This window comes from Narcine bancroftii, chromosome 1 (assembly GCF_036971445.1).
Source record: "Narcine bancroftii isolate sNarBan1 chromosome 1, sNarBan1.hap1, whole genome shotgun sequence".
In the NCBI taxonomy this organism is placed as follows: domain Eukaryota; kingdom Metazoa; phylum Chordata; class Chondrichthyes; order Torpediniformes; family Narcinidae; genus Narcine; species Narcine bancroftii.
In genome coordinates, this window is record NC_091469.1 from 165,398,811 (window position 1) to 165,420,664 (window position 21,854).

The window sequence follows — 21,854 nt, forward strand, 5'->3', positions numbered from 1 at the left end:
CCCCACACTGATTCCACTGCCCCTCTCTCTTCCCACAGTCCTGTATCAGTCCCCACACTGATTCCACTGCCCCTCTCTCTTCCCACAGTCCTGTATCAGTCTCCACACTGATCCCACTGCCCCTCTCTCTTCGCACAGCCCTGTATCAGTCCCCACACTGATTCCACTGCCCCTCTCTCTTCCCACAGTCCTGTATCAGTCCCCACACTGATTCCACTGCCCCTCTCTCTTCCCACAGTCCTGTATCAGTCTCCACACTGATCCCACTGCCCCTCGCTCTTCCCACAGTCCTGTATCAGGCTCCACACTGATCCCACTGCCCCTCTCTCTTCGCACAGCCCTGTATCAGTCCCCACACTGATTCCACTTCCCCTCTCTCTCCCCACAGTTAAGTATCAGTCTCCACACTGATCCCACTGCCCCTCTCTCTCCCCACAGTCATGTATCAGTCCCCACACTGATTCCACTGCCCCTCGCTCTTCCCACAGTCCTGTATCAGCCCCCTCACTGATCACACTGCCCCTCTCTCTTCGCACAGCCCTGTATCAGTCCCCACACTGATCCCACTGCCCCTCTCTCTCCCCACAGTCCAGTATCAGTCCCCACACTGATCCCACTGCCCCTCTCTCTCCCCACAGTCCTGTATCAGTCCCCACACTGATTCCACTGCCCCTCTCTCTTCCCACAGTCCTGTATCAGTCTCCACACTGATCCCACTGCCCCTCTCTCGCCCCACAGTCCTGTATCAGCCCCCACACTGATTCCACTGCCCCTCTCTCTTCCCACAGTCCTGTATCAGTCTCCACACTGATCCCACTGCCCCTCTCTCTCCCCACAGTCCTGAATCAGTTTCCACACTGATTCCACTGCCCCACTCTCTCCCCACAGTTAAGTATCAGTCTCCACACTGATCCCACTGCCCCTCGCTCTTCCCACAGTCCTGTATCAGCCCCCACACTGATCCCACTGCCCCTCTCTCTTCGCACAGCCCTGTATCAGTCCCCACACTGATTCCATTGCCCCTCTCTCTTCCCACAGTCCTGTATCAGTCCCCACACTGATTCCACTGCCTCTCTCTCTTCCCACAGTCCTGTATCAGTCTCCACACTGATCCCACTGCCCCTCTCTCTTCCCACAGTCCTGTATCAGCCCCCACACTGATCCCACTGCCCCTCTCTCTTCGCACAGCCCTGTATCAGTCCCCACACTGATTCCACTGCCCCTCTCTCTTCCCACAGTCCTGTATCAGTCCCCACACTGATTCCACTGCCCCTCTCTCTTCCCACAGTCCTGTATCAGTCTCCACACTGATCCCACTGCCCCTCGCTCTTCCCACAGTCCTCTATCAGCCCCCACACTGATCCCACTGCCCCTCTCTCTTCGCACAGCCCTGTATCAGTCCCCACACTGATCCCACTGCCCCTCTCTCTCCCCACAGTCCTGTATCAGTCCCCACACTGATTCCACTGCCCATCTCTCTTCCCACAGTCCTGTATCAGTCTCCACACTGATCCCACTGCCCCTCGCTCTTCCCACAGTCCTGTTTCAGCCCCCACACTGATCCCACTGCCCCTCTCTCTTCGCACAGCCCTGTATCAGTCCCCACACTGATTCCACTGCCCCTCTCTCTTCCCACAGTCCTGTATCAGTCCCCACACTGATTCCACTGCCCCTCTCTCTTCCCACAGTCCTGTATCAGTCTCCACACTGATCCCACTGCCCCTCGCTCTACCCACAGTCCAGTATCAGTCCCCACACTGATCCTACTGCCCCTCTCACTCCCCACAGTCCAGTATCAGTCCCCACACTGATCCCAATGCCCCTCTCTCTCCCACAGTCCTGTATCAGTCCCCACACTGATCCTACTGCCCCTCTCACTCCCCACAGTCCTATATCAGTCCCCAAACTGATCCCACTGCCCCTCTCTCTCCCCACAGTCCAGTATCAGTCCCCACACTGATCCCACTGCCCCTCTCTCTGCCCACAGTCCTGTATCAGTCCCCACACTGATCCCACTGCCCCTCTCTCTCCCCACAGCCCTGTATCAGTCCCCACACTGATCCCACTGCCCCTCTCTCTCCCCACAGTCCTGTATCAGTCCCCACACTGATCCCACTGCCCCTCTCTCTCCCCACAGCCCTGTATCAGTCCCCACACTGATCCCACTGCCCCTCTCTCTCCCCACAGTCCTGTATCAGTCCCCACACTGATTCCACTGCCCCTCTCTCTTCCCACAGACATGTATCAGTCTCCACACTGATCCCACTGCCCCTCGCTCTTCACACAGTCCTGTATCAGCCCCCACACTGATCCCACTGCCCCTCTCTCTTCGCACAGCCCTGTATCAGTCCCCACACTGATCCCACTGCCCCTCTCTCTCCCCACAGTCCTGTATCAGTCCCCACACTGATTCCACTGCCCCTCGCTCTTCCCACAGTCCTGTATCAGCCCCCTCACTGATCCCACTGCCCCTCTCTCTTCGCACAGCCCTGTATCAGTCCCCACACTGATCCCACTGCCACTCTCTCTCCCCACAGTCCAGTATCAGTCCCCACACTGATCCCACTGCCCCTCTCTCTCCCCACAGTCCTGTATCAGTCCCCACACTGATTCCACTGCCCCTCTCTCTTCCCACAGTCCTGTATCAGTCTCCACACTGATCCCACTGCCCCTCTCTCGCCCCACAGTCCTGTATCAGCCCCCACACTGATTCCACTGCCCCTCTCTCTTCCCACAGTCCTGTATCAGTCTCCACACTGATCCCACTGCCCCACTCTCTCCCCACAGTCCTGAATCAGTCCCCACACTGATTCCACTGCCCCTCTCTCTCCCCACAGTTAAGTATCAGTCTCCACACTGATCCCACTGCCCCTCGCTCTTCCCACAGTCGTGTATCAGCCCCCACACTGATCCCACTGCCCCTCTCTCTTCGCACAGCCCTGTATCAGTCCCCACACTGATTCCATTGCCCCTCTCTCTTCCCACAGTCCTGTATCAGTCCCCACACTGATTCCACTGCCTCTCTCTCTTCCCACAGTCCTGTATCAGTCTCGACACTGATCCCACTGCCCCTCTCTCTTCCCACAGTCCTGTATCAGCCCCCACACTGATCCCACTGCCCCTCTCTCTTCGCACAGCCCTGTATCAGTCCCCACACTGATTCCACTGCCCCTCTCTCTTCCCACAGTCCTGTATCAGTCCCCACACTGATTCCACTGCCCCTCTCTCTTCCCACAGTCCTGTATCAGTCTCCACACTGATCCCACTGCCCCTCGCTCTTCCCACAGTCCTCTATCAGCCCCCACACTGACCCCACTGCCCCTCTCTCTTCGCACAGCCCTGTATCAGTCCCCACTCTGATCCCACTGCCCCTCTCTCTCCCCACAGTCCTGTATCAGTCCCCACACTGATTCCACTGCCCCTCTCTCTTCCCACAGTCCTGTATCAGTCTCCACACTGATCCCACTGCCCCTCGCTCTTCCCACAGTCCTGTTTCAGCCCCCACACTGATCCCACTGCCCCTCTCTCTTCGCACAGCCCTGTATCAGTCCCCACACTGATCCCACTGCCCCTCTCTCTCCCCACAGTCCTGTATCAGTCCCCACACTGATTCCACTGCCCCTCGCTCTTCCCACAGTCCTGTATCAGCCCCCACACTGATCCCACTGCCCCTCTCTCTTCGCACAGCCCTGTATCAGTCCCCACACTGATCCCACTGCCCCTCTCTCTACCCACAGTCCAGTATCAGTCCCCACACTGATCCCACTGCCCCTCTCTCTCCCCACAGTTCTATATCAGTCCCCACACTGATTCCACTGCCCCTCTCTCTTCCCACAGTCCTGTATCAGTCTCCACACTGATCCCACTGCCCCTCGCTCTTCCCATAGTTAAGTATCAGTCCCCACACTGATCCCACTGCCCCTCTCTCTCCCCACAGTCCTGTGTCAGTCCCCACACTGATCCCACTGCCCCCTCACTCCCCGCAGTCCTGTATCAGTCCCCACACTGATACCACTGCCCATCTCACTCCTCACTGTCCTGTATCAGTCCCCAATCTGATCCCACTGCCCCTCTCACTGCCATAGTCCTGTATCAGTCCCCACACTGATACCACTGCCCCTCTTTCTTCGCACAGCCCTGTATCAGTCCCCACACTGATCCCACTGCCCCTCTCTCTCCCCACAGTCCAGTATCAGTCCCCACACTGATCCCACTGCCCCTGTCTCTCCCCACAGTCCTGTATCAGCCCCCACACTGATTCCACTGCCCCTCTCTCTTCCCACAGTCCTGTATCAGTCTCCACACTGATCCCACTGCCCCTCGCTCTTCCCACATTCCTGTATCAGCCTCCACACTGATCCCACTGCCCTTCTCTCTTCGCACAGCCCTGTATCAGTCCCCACATTGATCCCACTGCCCCTCTCTCTCCCCACAGTCCTGTATCAGTCCCCACACTGATTCCACTGCCCCTCTCTCTCCCCATAGTTAAGTATCAGTCTCCACACTGATCCCACTGCCCCTCGCTCTTCCCACAGTCCTGTATCAGTCCCCACACTGATTCCACTGCCCCTCTGTCTTCGCACAGCCCTGTATCAGTGCCCACACTGATCCCACTGCCCCTCTCTCTCCCGACAGTCCTGTATCAGTCCCCACACTGATTCCACTGCCCCTCACTCTTCCCACAGTCCTGTATCAGCCCCCACACTGATCCCACTGCCCCTCTCTCTTCGCACAGCCCTGTATCAGTGCCCACACTGATCCCACTGCCCCTCTCTCTTCGCACAGCCCTGTATCAGTCCCCACACTGATCCCACTGCCCTTCTCTCTCCCCACAGTCCTGTATCAGTCCCCACACTGATTCCACTGCCCCAGTGTCTTCCCACAGTCCTGTATCAGTCTCCACACTGATCCCACTGCCCCTCGCTCTTCCCACAGTCCTGTATCAGGCTCCACACTGATCCCACTGCCCCTCTCTCTTCGCACAGCCCTGTATCAGTCCCCACACTGATTCCACTTCCCCTCTCTCTCCCCACAGTTAAGTATCAGGCTCCACACTGATCCAACTGCCCCTCGCTCTTACCACAGTCCTGTATCAGCCCCCACACTGATCCCACTACCCCTCTCTCTTCGCACAGCCCTGTATCAGTCCCCACACTGATTCCACTGCCCCTCTCTCTTCCCACAGTCCTGTATCAGTCCACACACTGATTCCACTGCCCCTCGCTCTTCCCACAGTCCAGTATCAGTCCCCACACTGATCCTACTGCCCCTCTCACTCCCCACAGTCCAGTATCAGTCCCCACACTGATCCCACTGCCCCTCTCTCCCCCACAGTCCTGTATCAGTCCCCACACTGATCCTACTGCCCCTCTCACTCCCCACAGTCCTATATCAGTCCCCAAACTGATCCCCCTGCCCCCCTCTCTGCTCACAGTCCAGTATCAGTTCCCACACTGATCCTACTGCCCCTCTCTCTCCCCACAGTCCAGTATCAGTCCCCACACTGATCCCACTGCCCCTCTCTCTCCCCACAGTCCTGTATCAGTCCCCACACTGATTCCACTGCCCCTCTCTCTTTCCACAGTCCTGTATCAGTCTCCACAATGATCCCACTGCCCCTCTCTCTCCCCACAGCCCTGTATCAGTCCCCACACTGATCCCCCCTGCCCCTCTCTCTCCCCACGGCCCTGTATCAGTCCCCACACTGATCCCACTGCCCCTCTCTCTCCCCACAGTCCTGTGTCAGTCCCCACACTGATCCCACTGCCCCCTCACTCCCCGCAGTCCTGTATCAGTCCCCACACTGATACCACTGCCCATCTCACTCCTCACTGTCCTGTATCAGTCCCCAATCTGATCCCACTGCCCCTCTCACTGCCATAGTCCTGTATCAGTCCCCACACTGATACCACTGCCCCTCTTTCTTCGCACAGCCCTGTATCAGTCCCCACACTGATCCCACTGCCCCTCTCTCTCCCCACAGTCCAGTATCAGTCCCTACACTGATCCCACTGCCCCTGTCTCTCCCCACAGTCCTGTATCAGCCCCCACACTGATTCCACTGCCCCTCTCTCTTCCCACAGTCCTGTATCAGTCTCCACACTGATCCCACTGCCCCTCGCTCTTCCCACATTCCTGTATCAGCCTCCACACTGATCACACTGCCCTTCTCTCTTCGCACAGCCCTGTATCAGTCCCCACATTGATCCCACTGCCCCTCTCTCTCCCCACAGTCCTGTATCAGTCCCCACACTGATTCCACTGCCCCTCTCTCTCCCTATAGTTAAGTATCAGTCTCCACACTGATCCCACTGCCCCTCGCTCTTCCCACAGTCCTGTATCAGTCCCCACACTGATTCCACTGCCCCCTCTCTTCGCACAGCCCTGTATCAGTGCCCACACTGATCCCACTGCCCCTCTCTCTCCCCACAGTCCTGTATCAGTCCCCACACTGATTCCACTGCCCCTCACTCTTCCCACAGTCCTGTATCAGCCCCCACACTGATCCCACTGCCCCTCTCTCTTCGCACAGCCCTGTATCAGTGCCCACACTGATCCCACTGCCCCTCTCTCTCCCCACAGTCCAGTATCAGTCCCCACACTGATCCCACTGCCCCTCTCTCTCCCCACAGTCCTGTATCAGTCCCCACACTCATTCCACTGCCCCTCTCTCTTCCCACAGTCCTGTATCAGTCTCCACACTGATCCCACTGCCCCTCGCTCTTCCCACAGTCCTGTATCAGCCTCCACACTGATCCCACTGCCCCTCTCTCTTCGCACAGCCCTGTATCAGTCCCCACACTGATCCCACTGCCCCTCTCTCTCCCCACAGTCCTGTATCAGTCCCCACACTGATTCCACTGCCCCTCTCTCTCCCCACAGTTAAGTATCAGTCTCCACACTGATCCCACTGCCCCTCGCTCTTCCCACAGTCCTGTATCAGCCCCCACACATCCCACTGCCCCTCTCTCTTCGCACAGCCCTGTATCAGTCCCCACACTGATTCCACTGCCCCTCTCTCTTCCCACAGTCCTGTATCAGTCCCCACACTGATTCCACTGCCCCTCACTCTTCCCACAGTCCTGTATCAGTCTCCACACTGATCCCACTGCCCCTCTCTCTTCCCACAGTCCTGTATCACCTCCCACACTGATCCCACTGCCCCTCTCTCTTCGCACAGCCCTGTATCAGTCCCCACACTGATCCCACTGCCCCTCTCTCTCCCCACAGTCCTGTATCAGTCCCCACACTGATTCCACTGCCCATCTCTCTTCCCACAGTCCTGTATCAGTCTCCACACTGATCCCACTGCCCCTCGCTCTTCCCACAGTCCTGTTTCAGCCCCCACACTGATCCCACTGCCCCTCTCTCTTCGCACAGCCCTGTATCAGTCCCCACACTGATTCCACTGCCCCTCTCTCTTCCCACAGTCCTGTATCAGTCCCCACACTGATTCCACTGCCCCTCTCTCTTCCCACAGTCCTGTATCAGTCTCCACACTGATCCCACTGCCCCTCGCTCTACCCACAGTCCAGTATCAGTCCCCACACTGATCCTACTGCCCCTCTCACTCCCCACAGTCCAGTATCAGTCCCCACACTGATCCCAATGCCCCTCTCTCTCCCACAGTCCTGTATCAGTCCCCACACTGATCCTACAGCCCCTCTCACTCCCCACAGTCCTATATCAGTCCCCAAACTGATCCCACTGCCCCTCTCTCTCCCCACAGTCCAGTATCAGTCCCCACACTGATCCCACTGCCCCTCTCTCTGCCCACAGTCCTGTATCAGTCCCCACACTGATCCCACTGCCCCTCTCTCTCCCCAAAGCCCTGTATCAGTCCCCACACTGATCCCACTGCCCCTCTCTCTCCCCACAGTCCTGTATCAGTCCCCACACTGATCCCACTGCCCCTCTCTCTCCCCACAGCCCTGTATCAGTCCCCACACTGATCCCACTGCCCCTCTCTCTCCCCACAGTCCTGTATCAGTCCCCACACTGATTCCACTGCCCCTCTCTCTTCCCACAGACCTGTATCAGTCTCCACACTGATCCCACTGCCCCTCGCTCTTCACACAGTCCTGTATCAGCCCCCACACTGATCCCACTGCCCCTCTCTCTTCGCACAGCCCTGTATCAGTCCCCACACTGATCCCACTGCCCCTCTCTCTCCCCACAGTCCTGTATCAGTCCCCACACTGATTCCACTGCCCCTCGCTCTTCCCACAGTCCTGTATCAGCCCCCTCACTGATCCCACTGCCCCTCTCTCTTCCCACAGTCCTGTATCAGTCTCCACACTGATCCCACTGCCCCTCGCTCTTCCCACAGTCCTGTATCAGCCCCCACACTGATCCCACTGCCCCTCTCTCTTCGCACAGCCCTGTATCAGTCCCCACACTGATCCCACTGCCCCTCTCTCTCCCCACAGTCCTGTATCAGTCCCCACACTGATTCCACTGCCCCTCGCTCTTCCCACAGTCCTGTATCAGCCCCCACACTGATCCCACTGCCCCTCTCTCTTCGCACAGCCCTGTATCAGTCCCCACACTGATCCCACTGCCCCTCTCTCTTCCCACAGTCCAGTATCAGTCCCCACACTGATCCCACTGCCCCTCTCTCTCCCCACAGTCCTGTATCAGTCCCCACACTGATTCCACTGCCCCTCGCTCTTCCCACAGTCCTGTATCAGCCTCCACACTGATCCCACTGCCCCTCTCTCTTCGCACAGCCCTGTATCAGCCCCCACACTGATCCCACTGCCCCTCTCTCTTCGCACAGCCGTGTATCAGTCCCCACACTGATCCCACTGCCCCTCTCTCTCCCCACAGTCCTGTATCAGTCCCCACACTGATTCCACTACCCCTCTCTCTTCCCACAGTCCTGTATCAGTCCCCACACTGATCCCACTGCCCCTCTCTCTCCCCACAGTCCAGTATTAGTCCCCACACTGATCCCACTGCCCCTCTCTCTCCCCACAGTGCTGTATCAGTCCCCACACTGATTCCACTGCCCCTCTCTCTTCCCACAGTCCTGTATCAGTCTCCACACTGATCCCACTGCCCCTCGCTCTTCCCACAGTCCTGTATCAGCCTCCACACTGATCCCACTGCCCCTCTCTCTTCGCACAGCCCTGTATCAGTCCCCACACTGATCCCACTGCCCCTCTCTCTCCCAACAGTCCTGTATCAGTCCCCACACTGATTCCACTGCCCCTCTCTCTCCCCACAGTTAAGTATCAGTCTCCACACTGATCCCACTGCCCCTCGCTCTTCCCACAGTCCTGTATCAGCCCCCACACTGATCCCACTGCCCCTCTCTCTTCGCACAGCCCTGTATCAGTCCCCACACTGATTCCACTGCCCCTCTCTCTTCCCACAGTCCTGTATCAGTCCCCACACTGATTCCACTGCCCCTCTCTCTTCCCACAGTCCTGTATAAGTCTCCACACTGATCCCACTGCCCCTCTCTCTTCCCACAGTCCTGTATCAGCCCCCACACTGATCCCACTGCCCATCTCTCTTCGCACAGCCCTGTATCAGTCCCCACACTGATTCCACTGCCCCTCTCTCTTCCCACAGTCCTGTATCAGTCCCCACACTGATTCCACTGCCCCTCTCTCTTCCCACAGTCCTGTATCAGTCTCCACACTGATCCCACTGCCCCTCGCTCTTCCCACAGTCCTCTATCAGCCCCCACACTGATTACACTGCCCCTCTCTCTTCGCACAGCCCTGTATCAGTCCCCACACTGATCCCACTGCCCCTCTCTCTCCCCACAGTCCTGTATCAGTCCCCACACTGATTCCACTGCCCCTCTCTCTTCCCACAGTCCTGTATCAGTCTCCACACTGATCCCACTGCCCCTCGCTCTTCCCACAGTCCTGTATCAGCCCCCACACTGATCCCACTGCCCCTCTCTCTTCGCCCAGCCCTTTATCAGTCCCCACACTGATCCCACTGTCCCTCTCTCTCCCCACAGTCCTGTATCAGTCCCCACACTGATTCCACTGCCCCTCGCTCTTCCCACAGTCCTGTATCAGCCCCCACACTGATCCCACTGCCCCTCTCTCTTCGCACAGCCCTGTATCAGTCCCCACACTGATCCCACTGCCCCTCTCTCTTCCCACAGTCCAGTATCAGTCCCCACACTGATCCCACTGCCCCTCTCTCTCCCCACAGTCCTGTATCAGTCCCCACACTGATTCCACTGCCCCTCTCTCTTCCCACAGTCCTGTATCAGTCTCCACACTGATCCCACTGCCCCTCGCTCTTCCCACAGTCCTGTATCAGCCTCCACACTGATCCCACTGCCCCTCTCTCTTCGCACAGCCCTGTATCAGTCCCCACACTGATCCCACTGCCCCTCTCTCTCCCCACAGTCCTGTATCAGTCCCCACACTGATTCCACTGCCCCTCTCTCTCCCCACAGTTAAGTATCAGTCTCCACACTGATCCCACTGCCCCTCTCCCTTCCCACAGTCCTGTATCAGCCCCCACACTGATCCCACTACCCCTCTCTCTTCGCACAGCCCTGTATCAGTCCCCACACAGATTCCACTGCCCCTCTCTTCCCACAGTCCTGTATCAGCCCCCACACTGATCCCACTGCCCCTCTCTCTTCGCACAGCCCTGTATCAGTCCCCACACTGATTCCACTGCCCCTCTCTCTTCCCACAGTCCTGTATCAGTCCCCACACTGATTCCACTGCCCCTCTCTCTTCCCACAGTCCTGTATCAGTCCCCACACTGATCCCACTGCCCCTCGCTCTTCCCACAGTCCTGTATCAGCCCCCACACTGATCCCACTGCCCCTCTCTCTTCGCACAGCCCTGTATCAGTCCCCACACTGATCCCACTGCCCCTCTCTCTCCCCACAGTCCTGTATCAGTCCCCACACTGATTCCACTGCCCCTCTCTCTTCCCACAGTCCTGTATCAGCCCCCACACTGATCCCACTGCCCCTCTCTCTTCTCATGGCCCTGTATCAGTCCCCACACTGATCCCACTACCCCTCTCTCTCCCCACAGTCCTGTATCAGTCCCCACACTGATCCCCCTGCCCCCTCACTCCCCACAGTCCTGTATCAGTCCCCACACTGATCCCCCTGCCCCTCTCACTCCCCACAGCCCTGTATCACTCCCCACACTGATCCCCTGCCCCTCTCACTCCCCACAGTCCTGTATCAGTCCCCACACTGATCCCTCTGCCTCGTCCTCTCCCCACAGCCCTGTATCAGCCCCCACATTGACCCCCCCCCCCCCACCGCCCAGTAATCTCTGATCTGGCTGCTTTACCCTCTGCAGGGATCATTCTGGGCTTCTCTCTGCGGAAATATAAGATGAACTTCCGGCAGGTGAAATATTTCTCCTTTCCGGGCGAACTTCTGATGCGGATGCTTCAGATGATGGTGATGCCATTGATCGTTTCCAGTTTAGTGACAGGTAGGATCCCGTCGTTACCACAGAAGGCCGGTTGTTGGCAATCTACAAATTAATACATGTTGCTGCCCAGAAGGTGTCTGACCTCTGGGCGTCGCAGCACAGGTGGGGGGGGTGGGTGAAGTGGCATTTACAGGAGCGGGAAATTTCCGACTGAGTCGAGTGTTCTGGGTCCTGACTGGTTTATGGATTCTACCTCGCCGAGTCCTCTCCAGCAAGTCTCGCTGCTGCCTGCAGAGGCATCAACTTGACCCAAAATGATGACTGGTCAACGTTTCTCTCCATGGATGCTGACTGGCCTGCTGGATTCCAGACTGATTTGACAGTGGAGATAGGGTGTGGTGGAGGGGTGGAGTCCCGAGCCCAGTGGTGTGTTGCAGGGATGGGGGCTGGGCCCACCTGTGTTAGTTACGAATGTTAACAACCTGGATGACAGTGGTTGGAACGTGGTTGGCAGGTAGCCCTGTAATCAGTGGTATCGTGGACGATGGGAAATGTCATCTCCAATTACAACAGACCAGCAATGAACTGAGTCGGTAGTTGTGACCCAGATGGCATTTCAGTTCGAGAAGGAGTCCACATTTACAGTGATATCAAACTTTGGTTCAGCCACACTTGGAAAACTGGGGAATCTCGTCACCCAGGAAGAATGTGGAGCCTTTGGAAAGGATACAACGGGACGTTGCCTGGTTTAGAGGGAGAGAGTTTTGGAGGGAGGTGAGGCAAACCTTTCTCTGTGCATCAGGGGCCGACAGATGACCTGATGGAGGTTGACAAAATCGTGAGTGGAATTGATGGAGTGGCCAGTCAGAATCCGTTTCCCGGGGAAAAGTGTCACACGTGCAGATCAGGTGAGGGGAGAGGTGTGTGGGCAAATATTTTTCCAGAGAAGGGTGGGTGCCTGAAGCAGGCTGATGGGAGCAGTGGTGGAAGCAGGCGACCCTGGGAATATGAAGGGGATGGAAGGGTCTCCGTCAGGTGCAAGCAGCAGAGTTTTAGTGGGAACAGACCCACGTTGCAGTGTTCTATTTTAAATATCCGATTTCCTTCACAAAGGTATGGCTGCCCTGGACAGCAAGGCCTCTGGAAAAATGGGATTGCGTGCAGTTGTCTACTACACCACCACCACCATCCTGGCTGTGATGACCGGGATAATTATGGTACTCATCATTCACCCAGGAGGAGGTGGCAAAGATAAGATGCATCGGGAGGGCAAGATCGAGAAAGTGCATCCAGCTGACGCCTTCATGGATTTAGTCAGGTCTGGGTCTAATTCACCTCTCAGCCACAGATAAATCAGGGTCGTAGTTCTGCAGCACAGAAACTGGCCCCTGGTGACGCCCTGCCCACGTCACCCATCCACCCCCCCCACCTGCATTTGCCCCATATTCATCCAAACCTTCCTATCCCTCATCTCATGGAGTGGGGCAAATCGGAGAGAGGAATAGATTGGGTGGACCCACGGTCTTTTGCAATCGGTAACCAGAGGACATTGGCTTGAGGTGAGGAGGGAGGAGATTTTACAGCCACCTGAGGGTAACGCTTTTCACACAGAGGGTGTTGTGCACATGGATCGGGCTGCCAAAGGAGATGGTTGAGGCAGGTGCTACTGCAATGCTTAAGAAACATTGGAATGGATCCCTGGATAGGACAGGTTTAGAGGGAAATGGGGCCAAACGGAGGCAGGTGGGACCAGTATGGGTGCGACATTGTGGTTGGCCTGGGCAAGGTGGGCCACAGGGCCTGTGTCACACTATGTGACTAAATCCATTACCTGTCCAATGTTACAATCCTGCCCCCCCCCATCCCCAGCACTTCCTCCAGCAGATAATTCCATACACCCACCTCTCTGTGTGTGAACCAAGGTCAGCAGAGCTGGGGCTTCTCTCTGTGGAGCAAAGAAGGATGAGAGGAGACTTAGTAGAGGTCGACCAGATTCTGAGAGGTTGAGATAGGGTGGGTGGCCAGTGCCTATTTCCCAGGGCAGGATCAGCAAACTCCAGAGGACGTGTGTACAAGATGAGTGGAGGGAAGTTTAGGGAAGACATAGATCATCGAACACGATAGCACGGTACAAGGCTTATAACCATATAACCATATAACCACACAGCACAGAACAGGCCAGTTCGGCCCTACTAGTCCATGCCGTAACAAATCCCCACCCTCCTAGTCCCACTGACCAGCACCCGGTCCATACCCCTCCAGTCCTCTCCTCTCCATGTAACGATCCAGTCTTTCCTTAAATGTAACCAATGATCCCGCCTCGACCACGTCTGCCGGAAGCTCATTCCACATCCCTACCGCCCTTTGCGTAAAGAAATTTCCCCTCATGTTCCCCTTATAATTTTCCCCCTTCAATCTTAAACCATGTCCTCTAGTTTGAATCTCCCCCACTCTTAATTGAAAAAGCCTATCCACATTTACTCTGTCTGTCCCTTTTAAAATCTTAAACACCTCTATCAAGTCCCCTCTCAATCTTCTACGCTCCAGAGAAAAAAGCCCCAGTCTGCACAACCTTTCCCTGAAACTCAAACCTTACATCCCTCAATGTTGTGCCGACCCATATATTCCTTAAAAAAAAATACTAAACCCTCCCTACCTCGTAATCCTCTATTTTCCTTCCATCCATGTGTCTAAGAGTCTCTTAAATACCCCTAATGTTCCAGCCTCCACCACCATCCCTGGCAACGTATTCCAGGCCCCCACAACTCTCTGTGTAAAAAAACTTACCCTTGATGTCTCCCCTAAACACTCCTGTACACACGTCCTCTGGTGTTTGCTGATCCTGCCCTGGGAAACAGGCACTGGTCGTTCACCCTATCGGTGCCTCTCAAAATCTTGTAATATCAAGTCTCCTCTCATCCTTCTATGCTCCAAAGAGAAAAGTCCCAGTTCTGCTAACCTTGCCTCATTAGACTTATTTTCCAATCCAGGTAACATCCTGGTGAATCTCCTCTGTCCCCTCTCCATAGCTTCCACATCCTTCCTGTAATAAGGTGACCAGAACTGAACATAATTCTCCAAATGTGGTCTCACCAGAGATTTGTAGAGTTGTAACATGTCCTCGCTACTCCTGAACTCAATCCCCCTATTAATGAAGCCCAGCATCCCATAGGCCTTCTTAACCATCCTATCAACCTGTGTGGTGACCTTGAGGGATGTATGGATTTGGACCCCAAGGTCCTTCTGTTCATCCACTCCCTTAAGTAACTGACCGTTAACCCTGTACTCAGCCTTCTGGTTTGTCCTTCCAAAATGCATCACCTCACACTTATCCAGATTGAACTCCATCTGCCACTTCTCCACCCAACTCTGCATCCTGTCTATATCCTCTTGTCACCTTCGACAAACTTTAGCTCCATCCTCAACTCCTCCAACCTTCGTATCATCTGCAAACTTACTGACCCATCATTCCACCTCTTCATTCAGGTCGTTTATAAAAATCACAAAGAGCAGGGGTCCCAGAAAAGATCCCTGTGGCCCCTCCACTAGTCACCGACCTCCAGGCAGAATACTTTCCTTCCACTACTACTCTCTGCTTTCTTCCTACAAGCCAATTATTTATCCACACAGAGAAGGTTGAACTGATCCCGAGCCTCATGACTTTCTGAACAAGTCTCTCGTGGAAAACTTTGTCAAATGCCTTGTTAAAATCATGTCGACCACATCTACCACCCAACCCTCATCGATTTCTTTTACCTCCTCAAAAAACTGAATTAGGCTTGTGAGGCACGACCTTCCCTTCAAAAAGCCCTGCTGACTATCCCTGTGTAGACTGGACTTCTCCAAATGCCCAATGATCTTATCATTAAGAATCCTCTCCATTAGTTTACACACCACTGATGTAAAACTCACTGGTCTATAATTCCCAAGATTCTCCCTGTTACCTTTTTTAAACAAGGGGACTACATTTGCCGTTCTCCAATCATCCGGCATCCCTGTAGCAGTAGAGGATTCAAAGATCATAGCTACTGCCCCAGCTCTCTCTTCTCACTTCTCACAGCAGCCTGGGGTACATTACATCTGGCCTCGGGGATTTATCAATCTTGGTGCTTTTAAGACGATCCAACACTTCCTCGTCCTCAATTTCCACATTGTCCAGCACTCAGGCCTGTTCTATTCCAACCTCACCTTTTTCTCTTGTGAATACAAGCAAAGTATTCCTTTTAGACCTCCTGAAACTCCTCCACCTGCAGGCACATGTTGCCTCCTTTATCCGTTAGCAGCCCCACCTTCATTCTCGTTATCCTTCACATACAGATAGAACACCTTGGAGTTCTCCTTAAACTTGCATGTCAAGGCCTTCTCATGCCCCCTTCGAGCTCTCCTAAGGCCTTTCTTAATCTCCTTCCTGACTACCTTTCTCATGAGCCCTTCCTGTTTCCTACATCTAATATATCCTTCCTTCTTCCTTCTTGACTAGTTGCCTAGCCTGTTTCGTCAGCCACGGTTCCCTTTTCCTACCATCTTTTCCCTGTCCCAGTGGGACAAACCTCTCTTGAACCCTGCACAAGTGGTCTTTAAAACTCCTCCACTTTAGATCTGTGCTTTCACCCTTGAACATCTGTTTCCAATGTACTCTTGCTCATTCGTTCCTGCCTCATACCCTCATAATTAGCCCTTCCCCAGTTAAACACTTTCCCATTTTGTCTGTTTTTATCCTCAGGGAGTTGAGACACTCTCACCAAAATGCTCCCCCCCACCGTGAGGTCCGCCCCCTGAACAGGTTCATTCCCCAGATCCAGATCCAGTCTAGCCTCTTCTCTCATCGACCAGTCCACAGACTATGTAAGGAATCCTTCTTGGACACACCTGACAAATTCAGGGAAAATGCCTTGTCAACCTAGATAGGTCGAGTAAATGATGTAATAGTCAGAGACCATCTGGGAAATAGCGATCATAGTACGATTGAATTTCTCATTCAGATGGAAGGGGAAATAGTTAGATCCAAAACTAATATATTAGGCTTAAACAGGGGTGACTACCATAGGATGAGGGAGGAATTGGGCAGAGTGGACTGGGAGCACAGGCTCATTGAGGAAACAGTTGAGGAACAGTGGAAGATTTTCAAAGAAATATTTTGGAATGCTCAACAAAAATAGATTCTGGTCAGGAAAAAGGGCAGCAAGGGAGGGAAAAATCAACAAAGGAAATAAAGGAGAGTATAAAACTGAAGGTGCGGGTGAACAAAGCTGCAAAGAGCAGTGGGAAACTGGAAGATTGGGATAACTTTAAGAGACAACAAGGGGTTACAAAGCGGGTCATAAGAAATGGGAAAAAGGATTATGAAAGTAAATTGGCACAAAATATAAAAACAGAAAGCAAAAAATTTTATAAAGATATAAAACGGAAGAGGGTGGCCAGAGTTAACATAGGACCCTTGGAGGATGAGAAAGGAAAACTGGGAGCAAAAAATGAGGAAATGGCCGAGGCATTAAACAAATATTTTGTGTCAGTCTTCACGGTGGAAGACACGTCCAGCATGGTCAAGTGCGGAGTTAAGGACGCGAATGTTGGGGAGGGCCTTGATAAAATAGTTGTCATCACCGTAGTAGAAGAAACACACAACACTGGTGAAGTTCAGCAGGTCAGGCCGCGTCGTCGATATCGCAAGGGTAAAAATACATAACTGACTTTTCGGGCTTGAGCCCTTGAAACAACAGGATAGAGAGCAATTAATGACAGGGGCAGAGAAATGGCAGGTGGTGTTTAAGCTGGACATGCATGGGGTGAGGAACTTTCAAATACAAGGGGAACATTTACAGTTCATGGTCGGACTCCCTAAAGCGTTTGTGTGCAGGTGATACGTTTACTTTTCCTGAAGGATATCTGGTCAAGGACGCTGTTTCATGGTCTGCAGAGAGTCGCCAAGATGAGGAGAGGAATTCCAGATGTGGGTCCCAGCAGGAGACATTTCAACAACCACGTGGGGCCTCAGTGAGGACTGGGGAGGTCTTGGGTCGAAGGAGCTTGCTCCAGGAAGTCATGGGGAAGATTCCTGGGCTGGAACAGGATTATTCCACATTTCATAGAACATGGAACACTACAGCACAGAGCAGGCCCTTCAGCCCTCAATGTTGTACCAACCCATATATTCCTGAAGGAAAACAGCTAAACCCTCCCTACCCCGTAACTCACTATTTTTCTTCCATCCATTTGCCTGTTGTAGAGTCTCTTAAATGCCCCAATTGTTCCAGCCTCCACCACCACCCCTGGCAAGGTATTCCAGGCCCCCACAACTCGCTGTGTAAAAAACTTACACTCGGGACGGTGTAATACTGGATCTCCTGTTAGGGAACGAGATAGGTCAGGTGTCTGAGGTTAATGTTGGAGAACAAATTGGATCTAGTGATCACAACTCTATTAGTTTTAGGGTAATTTTAGAAAAGAGCAAAGAAGGGCCTAAAGTTGAGGTTCTGGATTGGAGAAAAGCACATTTTGAAGGAATAAGAATGGATTTGGGGAGTATTGAGTGGGACATGATTCTTTCAGGAAAGGATGTAAATGAAAAATGGAGAATATTCAAAGAAGAAATTTTGAGGGTACAGAGTAGATATGTCCCAGTGAGGATCAAAGGAAAGGCTGGAAGTCATAGGGAGGCTTGGTTTTCGAGGAATATTAGAAATTTGGTTAGGAGAAAGAGGGAGGTGTACAAGAGGTATAAAGAGCAGGGAGCTGAGAAATTGAAAGAGGACTACAAGGAGTGTAGAAAAAATCTTAAGTAGAAAGGCCAAAAAGAGGCACGAAGAGGCTTTGGCAGACAGAGTAAAAATAAATCCAAAGGGTTTCTATAGGTACATTAAAAGTAAAAGATTAGTGAGGGATAAAATTGGACCCCTTGTAGATAGCGAGGGTCGGCTGAGTGAGAAGTCTGAGGAAATGGGGGAAATTTTGAATGATTTCTTTGCCTCGGTATTCACTTGGTAAAAAAATATTGAATCAGTTGAAGTAAAGAAAAATAGTGGGGAGGTCATGAAGCATATAAGGATAACCGAGGAGGTAGTGATGGCTGTGTTGAAAAAGATAAAGGTGGATAAATCTCCGGGACCGGACAAAATATTCCCAAGGACACTCAGGGAGGCTAGTGGACAGATAGTGGGGCCATTAACAGAGATATTTAGGATGTCACTGGTCATGGGAGTAGTGCCAGAGGATTGGAGGGTGGCTCATGTTGTTCCGCTGTTTAAGAAAGGGTCCAAATGTAAACCTGGGAATTATAGGCCCTTGAGTCTGACGTCTGTTGATGGAAGTTGATGGAAAGTGTTCTGAGGGATGGCATTTACAAACATTTGGAAGAACAGGGATTGATAGGGAGTAATCAGCATGGTTTTGTCAGGGGTAGATCATGCTTAACAAACCTTATAGAGTTTTACGAAGGGGGTTACAAAAAGTTTAATGAAGGGAAGGCTGTGGATGTTGTCTATTTAGACTTTAGTAAAGCTTTTGACAAAGTTCCCCATGGGAGGTTACGTAAAAAGATGGAGGCATTAGGTATAAATAAGGAGGTAGTGAAATGGATTCAGCAATAGTTGGATGGGAGGTGTCAGAGAGTAGTGGTAGAAAATTGTTTGTCCAATTGGAGGCCGGTGACTAGTGGAGTTCCTCAGGGATCGGTCCTCGGTCCACTATTATTTGTTATATATATTAACGATCTGGATGTAGGGGTGGAGAATTGGATAAGTAAGTTTGCAGATGATACAAAGATTTGTGGTGTTGTGGACAGTGAGGTAGATTACCATAGATTAAAAGGTGATTTAGGAAGGCTGGAGGTGTGGGCTGAGAAATGGCTGATGGAATTTAATACAGATAAGTGTGAAGTGTTGCATTTTGGAAAGGCAAATCTAAATAGGTCATATACATTAAATGGTAGGCTATTGAGGAATGCAGAGCAACAAAGGGATCTAGGAGTGATGGTAAATAGTACCCTCAAGGCTGATACTCAGGTAGATGGTGTGGTGAAGAAGGCATTTGGAATGTTGGCCTTCATAAATCGGAGTATTGAATTCAAGAGTAGGGAGGTTATGATGAAATTGTACAAGGCATTGGTGAGGCCAAATTTGGAGTACTGTGTACAGTTTTGGTCACCAAATTATAGGAAAGATATAAACAAAATAGAGAGAGTGCAGAGAAGGTTCACGAGAATGTTGACAGGATTTCAGGGTCTGAGTTAAAGAGAAAGGTTGAGCAGCCTGGGGCTTTTTTCTCTGGAGCGTAGAAGATTGAGGGGCGATTTGATGGAGGTGTTCAAGATTTTAAAAGGGACAGAGAGAGTCAACGTGGATAGACTTTTTCAATTAAGAGTGGGGGATATTCAAACCAGAGGCCATGCTTTGAGATTGCAGGGGGAAAATTATAAGGGGAACATGAGGGGAAATTTCTTCACGCAAAGGGTGGTTGGGATGTGGAAGAAGCTTCCGGCGGAGGTGGTTGAAGCAAGGACGTTATTTATATTGAAGGAAAGACTGGATAATTACATGGAGGGGAGAGGATTGGAGGGGTATGGACCAGGTGCTGGTCAGTGGGACTAGGAGGGTGGGGATTTGTTCCGGCATGGGCTAGTAGGGCCAAATTGGCCTGTTCTGTGCTTTATATGGTTATATAGATGACTCCCCTAAACTTCTCTCCCTTCACTTTGTACACATGTCCTCTGGTGTTTGCTGATCCTGCCCTGGGAAAGAGGTGCTGTCTGTCCACCCTATCTATGCCTCTCAGAATCTGGTCGACCTCGATCAAGTCTCCTCTCATCCTTTTACGCTCCAAAGAGAAAAGTCCCAGCTCTGCTAACCTTGCCTCAGAAGACTTGTTTCCCAATCCAGGCGACATCCTGGTGAAGCTCCTCTGCAACCTTCCAGTAATGAGGTGACCAGAACTGAACACAAGAACATACCGGAACAGAGAAGCAGGAAGTTGTCTCAACACAGAGCTGCAGAATGCTGCCGGTTTCTGCCTGACTTTGTTTAACCCAAGTGTCTCTCACTGGTAATGAATCCATCCTCTCAGCAACTGTCCATCATTGTGATGTTGGGAGCCTTGTCTCCTGCACTCTCAGATGCTCCAAATTATTTGTTGGATTGTCAATCGTTGAGGCCCCCAGCACTGAATCCTGTTCCTAGTTACTACTTACTAGTGACTGCTGGTTGCTGAACTGGACAGGTTTTTTCCCTCCCCAGACCCACCTGCTGCTTTTTCGAGGTGAGGAGCTGTCCACAGCCCAGTGACAGGCTTGGTGGACCCAGGTTGGGCAATGCAGGCAGAGTGACAGGAGCAGAGAGGGCCGAGGGCAATCCCTGACACCAGGGGGTCACTCTAACACTTATCTGTTTACTCCACAGGAACATGTTTCCCCCAAATCTGGTGGCGGCTTGCTTTCAACAGGTAAGAGACAGGTCATTAATGAGAGAATCTCAACCCCTAGCCGTGTCATTCAACGGCTTCACCAACTTCAGATTCTGCACCATCAATGCTCTGGGCTCACCCCTGACCGGAGGCTGGACGGGACTGAGAACACAAATACCCACGGTTATCCCTGAGGCACATGTCAGGAATGGAATGAGACACAGAAGAGAGAGCAGTGCAGCCTAGAATGGGCCCTTTGACCTTTGATGTCAGTGCCGACCATGATGTCAATCGAAACTAACTCCATCTGCCTGACACATTCCATACCTCTCCACTCCTCGTGTGACCCCGAAATGTTAAACTGCAGAACATTACAGCACAGAAACAGGCCCTTCAGCCCAGTCCCACTGATCTGCACCCAGTCCATAGCCCTCCATCCCTCCCCCACCTGTGTACCTGTCCAAACTCCTCTTCAATGTTCAGTTTGAGCCTACATTCACCCCATCAGCTGGCAGCTCGTTCCACACCCCCCACCACTCTCTGTGTGAAGAAGCTCCCCCTCACGTTCCCCTGAAATTTATCGGATGTATCAATTTTTCAGTGGAATAAAGGAAATTACAGTAGTATGAGAAAGGAACTGGCTCAAGTCAACTGGGAAAGCAAACTAATTGGAGGATCAGAGCAAGTCTGGAAGATATTTTTGCAAGTAATAAAAGGCCTGCAGGATAGATATATTCCAAGGAAAAAGAAATATGTCCAAGGAAAGATGGTACCAATGTGGCGAACAAAAGAGGTGAAGGAGAGGGGATACAAGGAAGCTAAAATTAGTGGGAAATCAGAGGAGTGGGATTCCTTTCGACAATTACAGAAAGAGATAAAAAATGTCATCAGAAAGAAAAGATGAACTATGAAAGAAGATTAGCTAACAATATTAAAAACAATACTAAGAGCTTTTTCAAATCTAAAGGAATAAAAGACACGTGTTGGCATTCGATGGATAGAAGATGATGCTGGGGAAATTGTAATGGGTTTATAAAGAGATGGCAGAGGAACTTAATCAATATTTTGCGTCTGTCTTCA

At 52.6% G+C, this 21,854-nt stretch overlaps 1 protein-coding gene and 1 long non-coding RNA gene across 2 annotated transcripts in view; one reads left to right on the forward strand and one right to left on the reverse strand.

Annotated features, from left to right (window-relative positions):
• Positions 1-21,854, reverse strand: part of LOC138746695 (uncharacterized) — a 246,045-nt gene that overhangs the window by 201,251 nt on the left and 22,940 nt on the right. Inside the window, exon 2 of the long non-coding RNA XR_011347054.1 lies at positions 13,284-13,326. This is a non-coding gene — a long non-coding RNA (uncharacterized lncRNA). The remainder of the gene's footprint in view (positions 1-13,283; positions 13,327-21,854) is intronic.
• The window catches only part of LOC138746603 (excitatory amino acid transporter 1-like), a 69,417-nt gene continuing 58,901 nt past the window's right edge, over positions 11,339-21,854 (forward strand). Inside the window, exons 1-3 of the mRNA XM_069904922.1 lie at positions 11,339-11,441; positions 12,495-12,699; positions 20,771-20,813. Coding sequence (XP_069761023.1) covers positions 11,339-11,441; positions 12,495-12,699; positions 20,771-20,813 — 351 coding nt within the window. The remainder of the gene's footprint in view (positions 11,442-12,494; positions 12,700-20,770; positions 20,814-21,854) is intronic.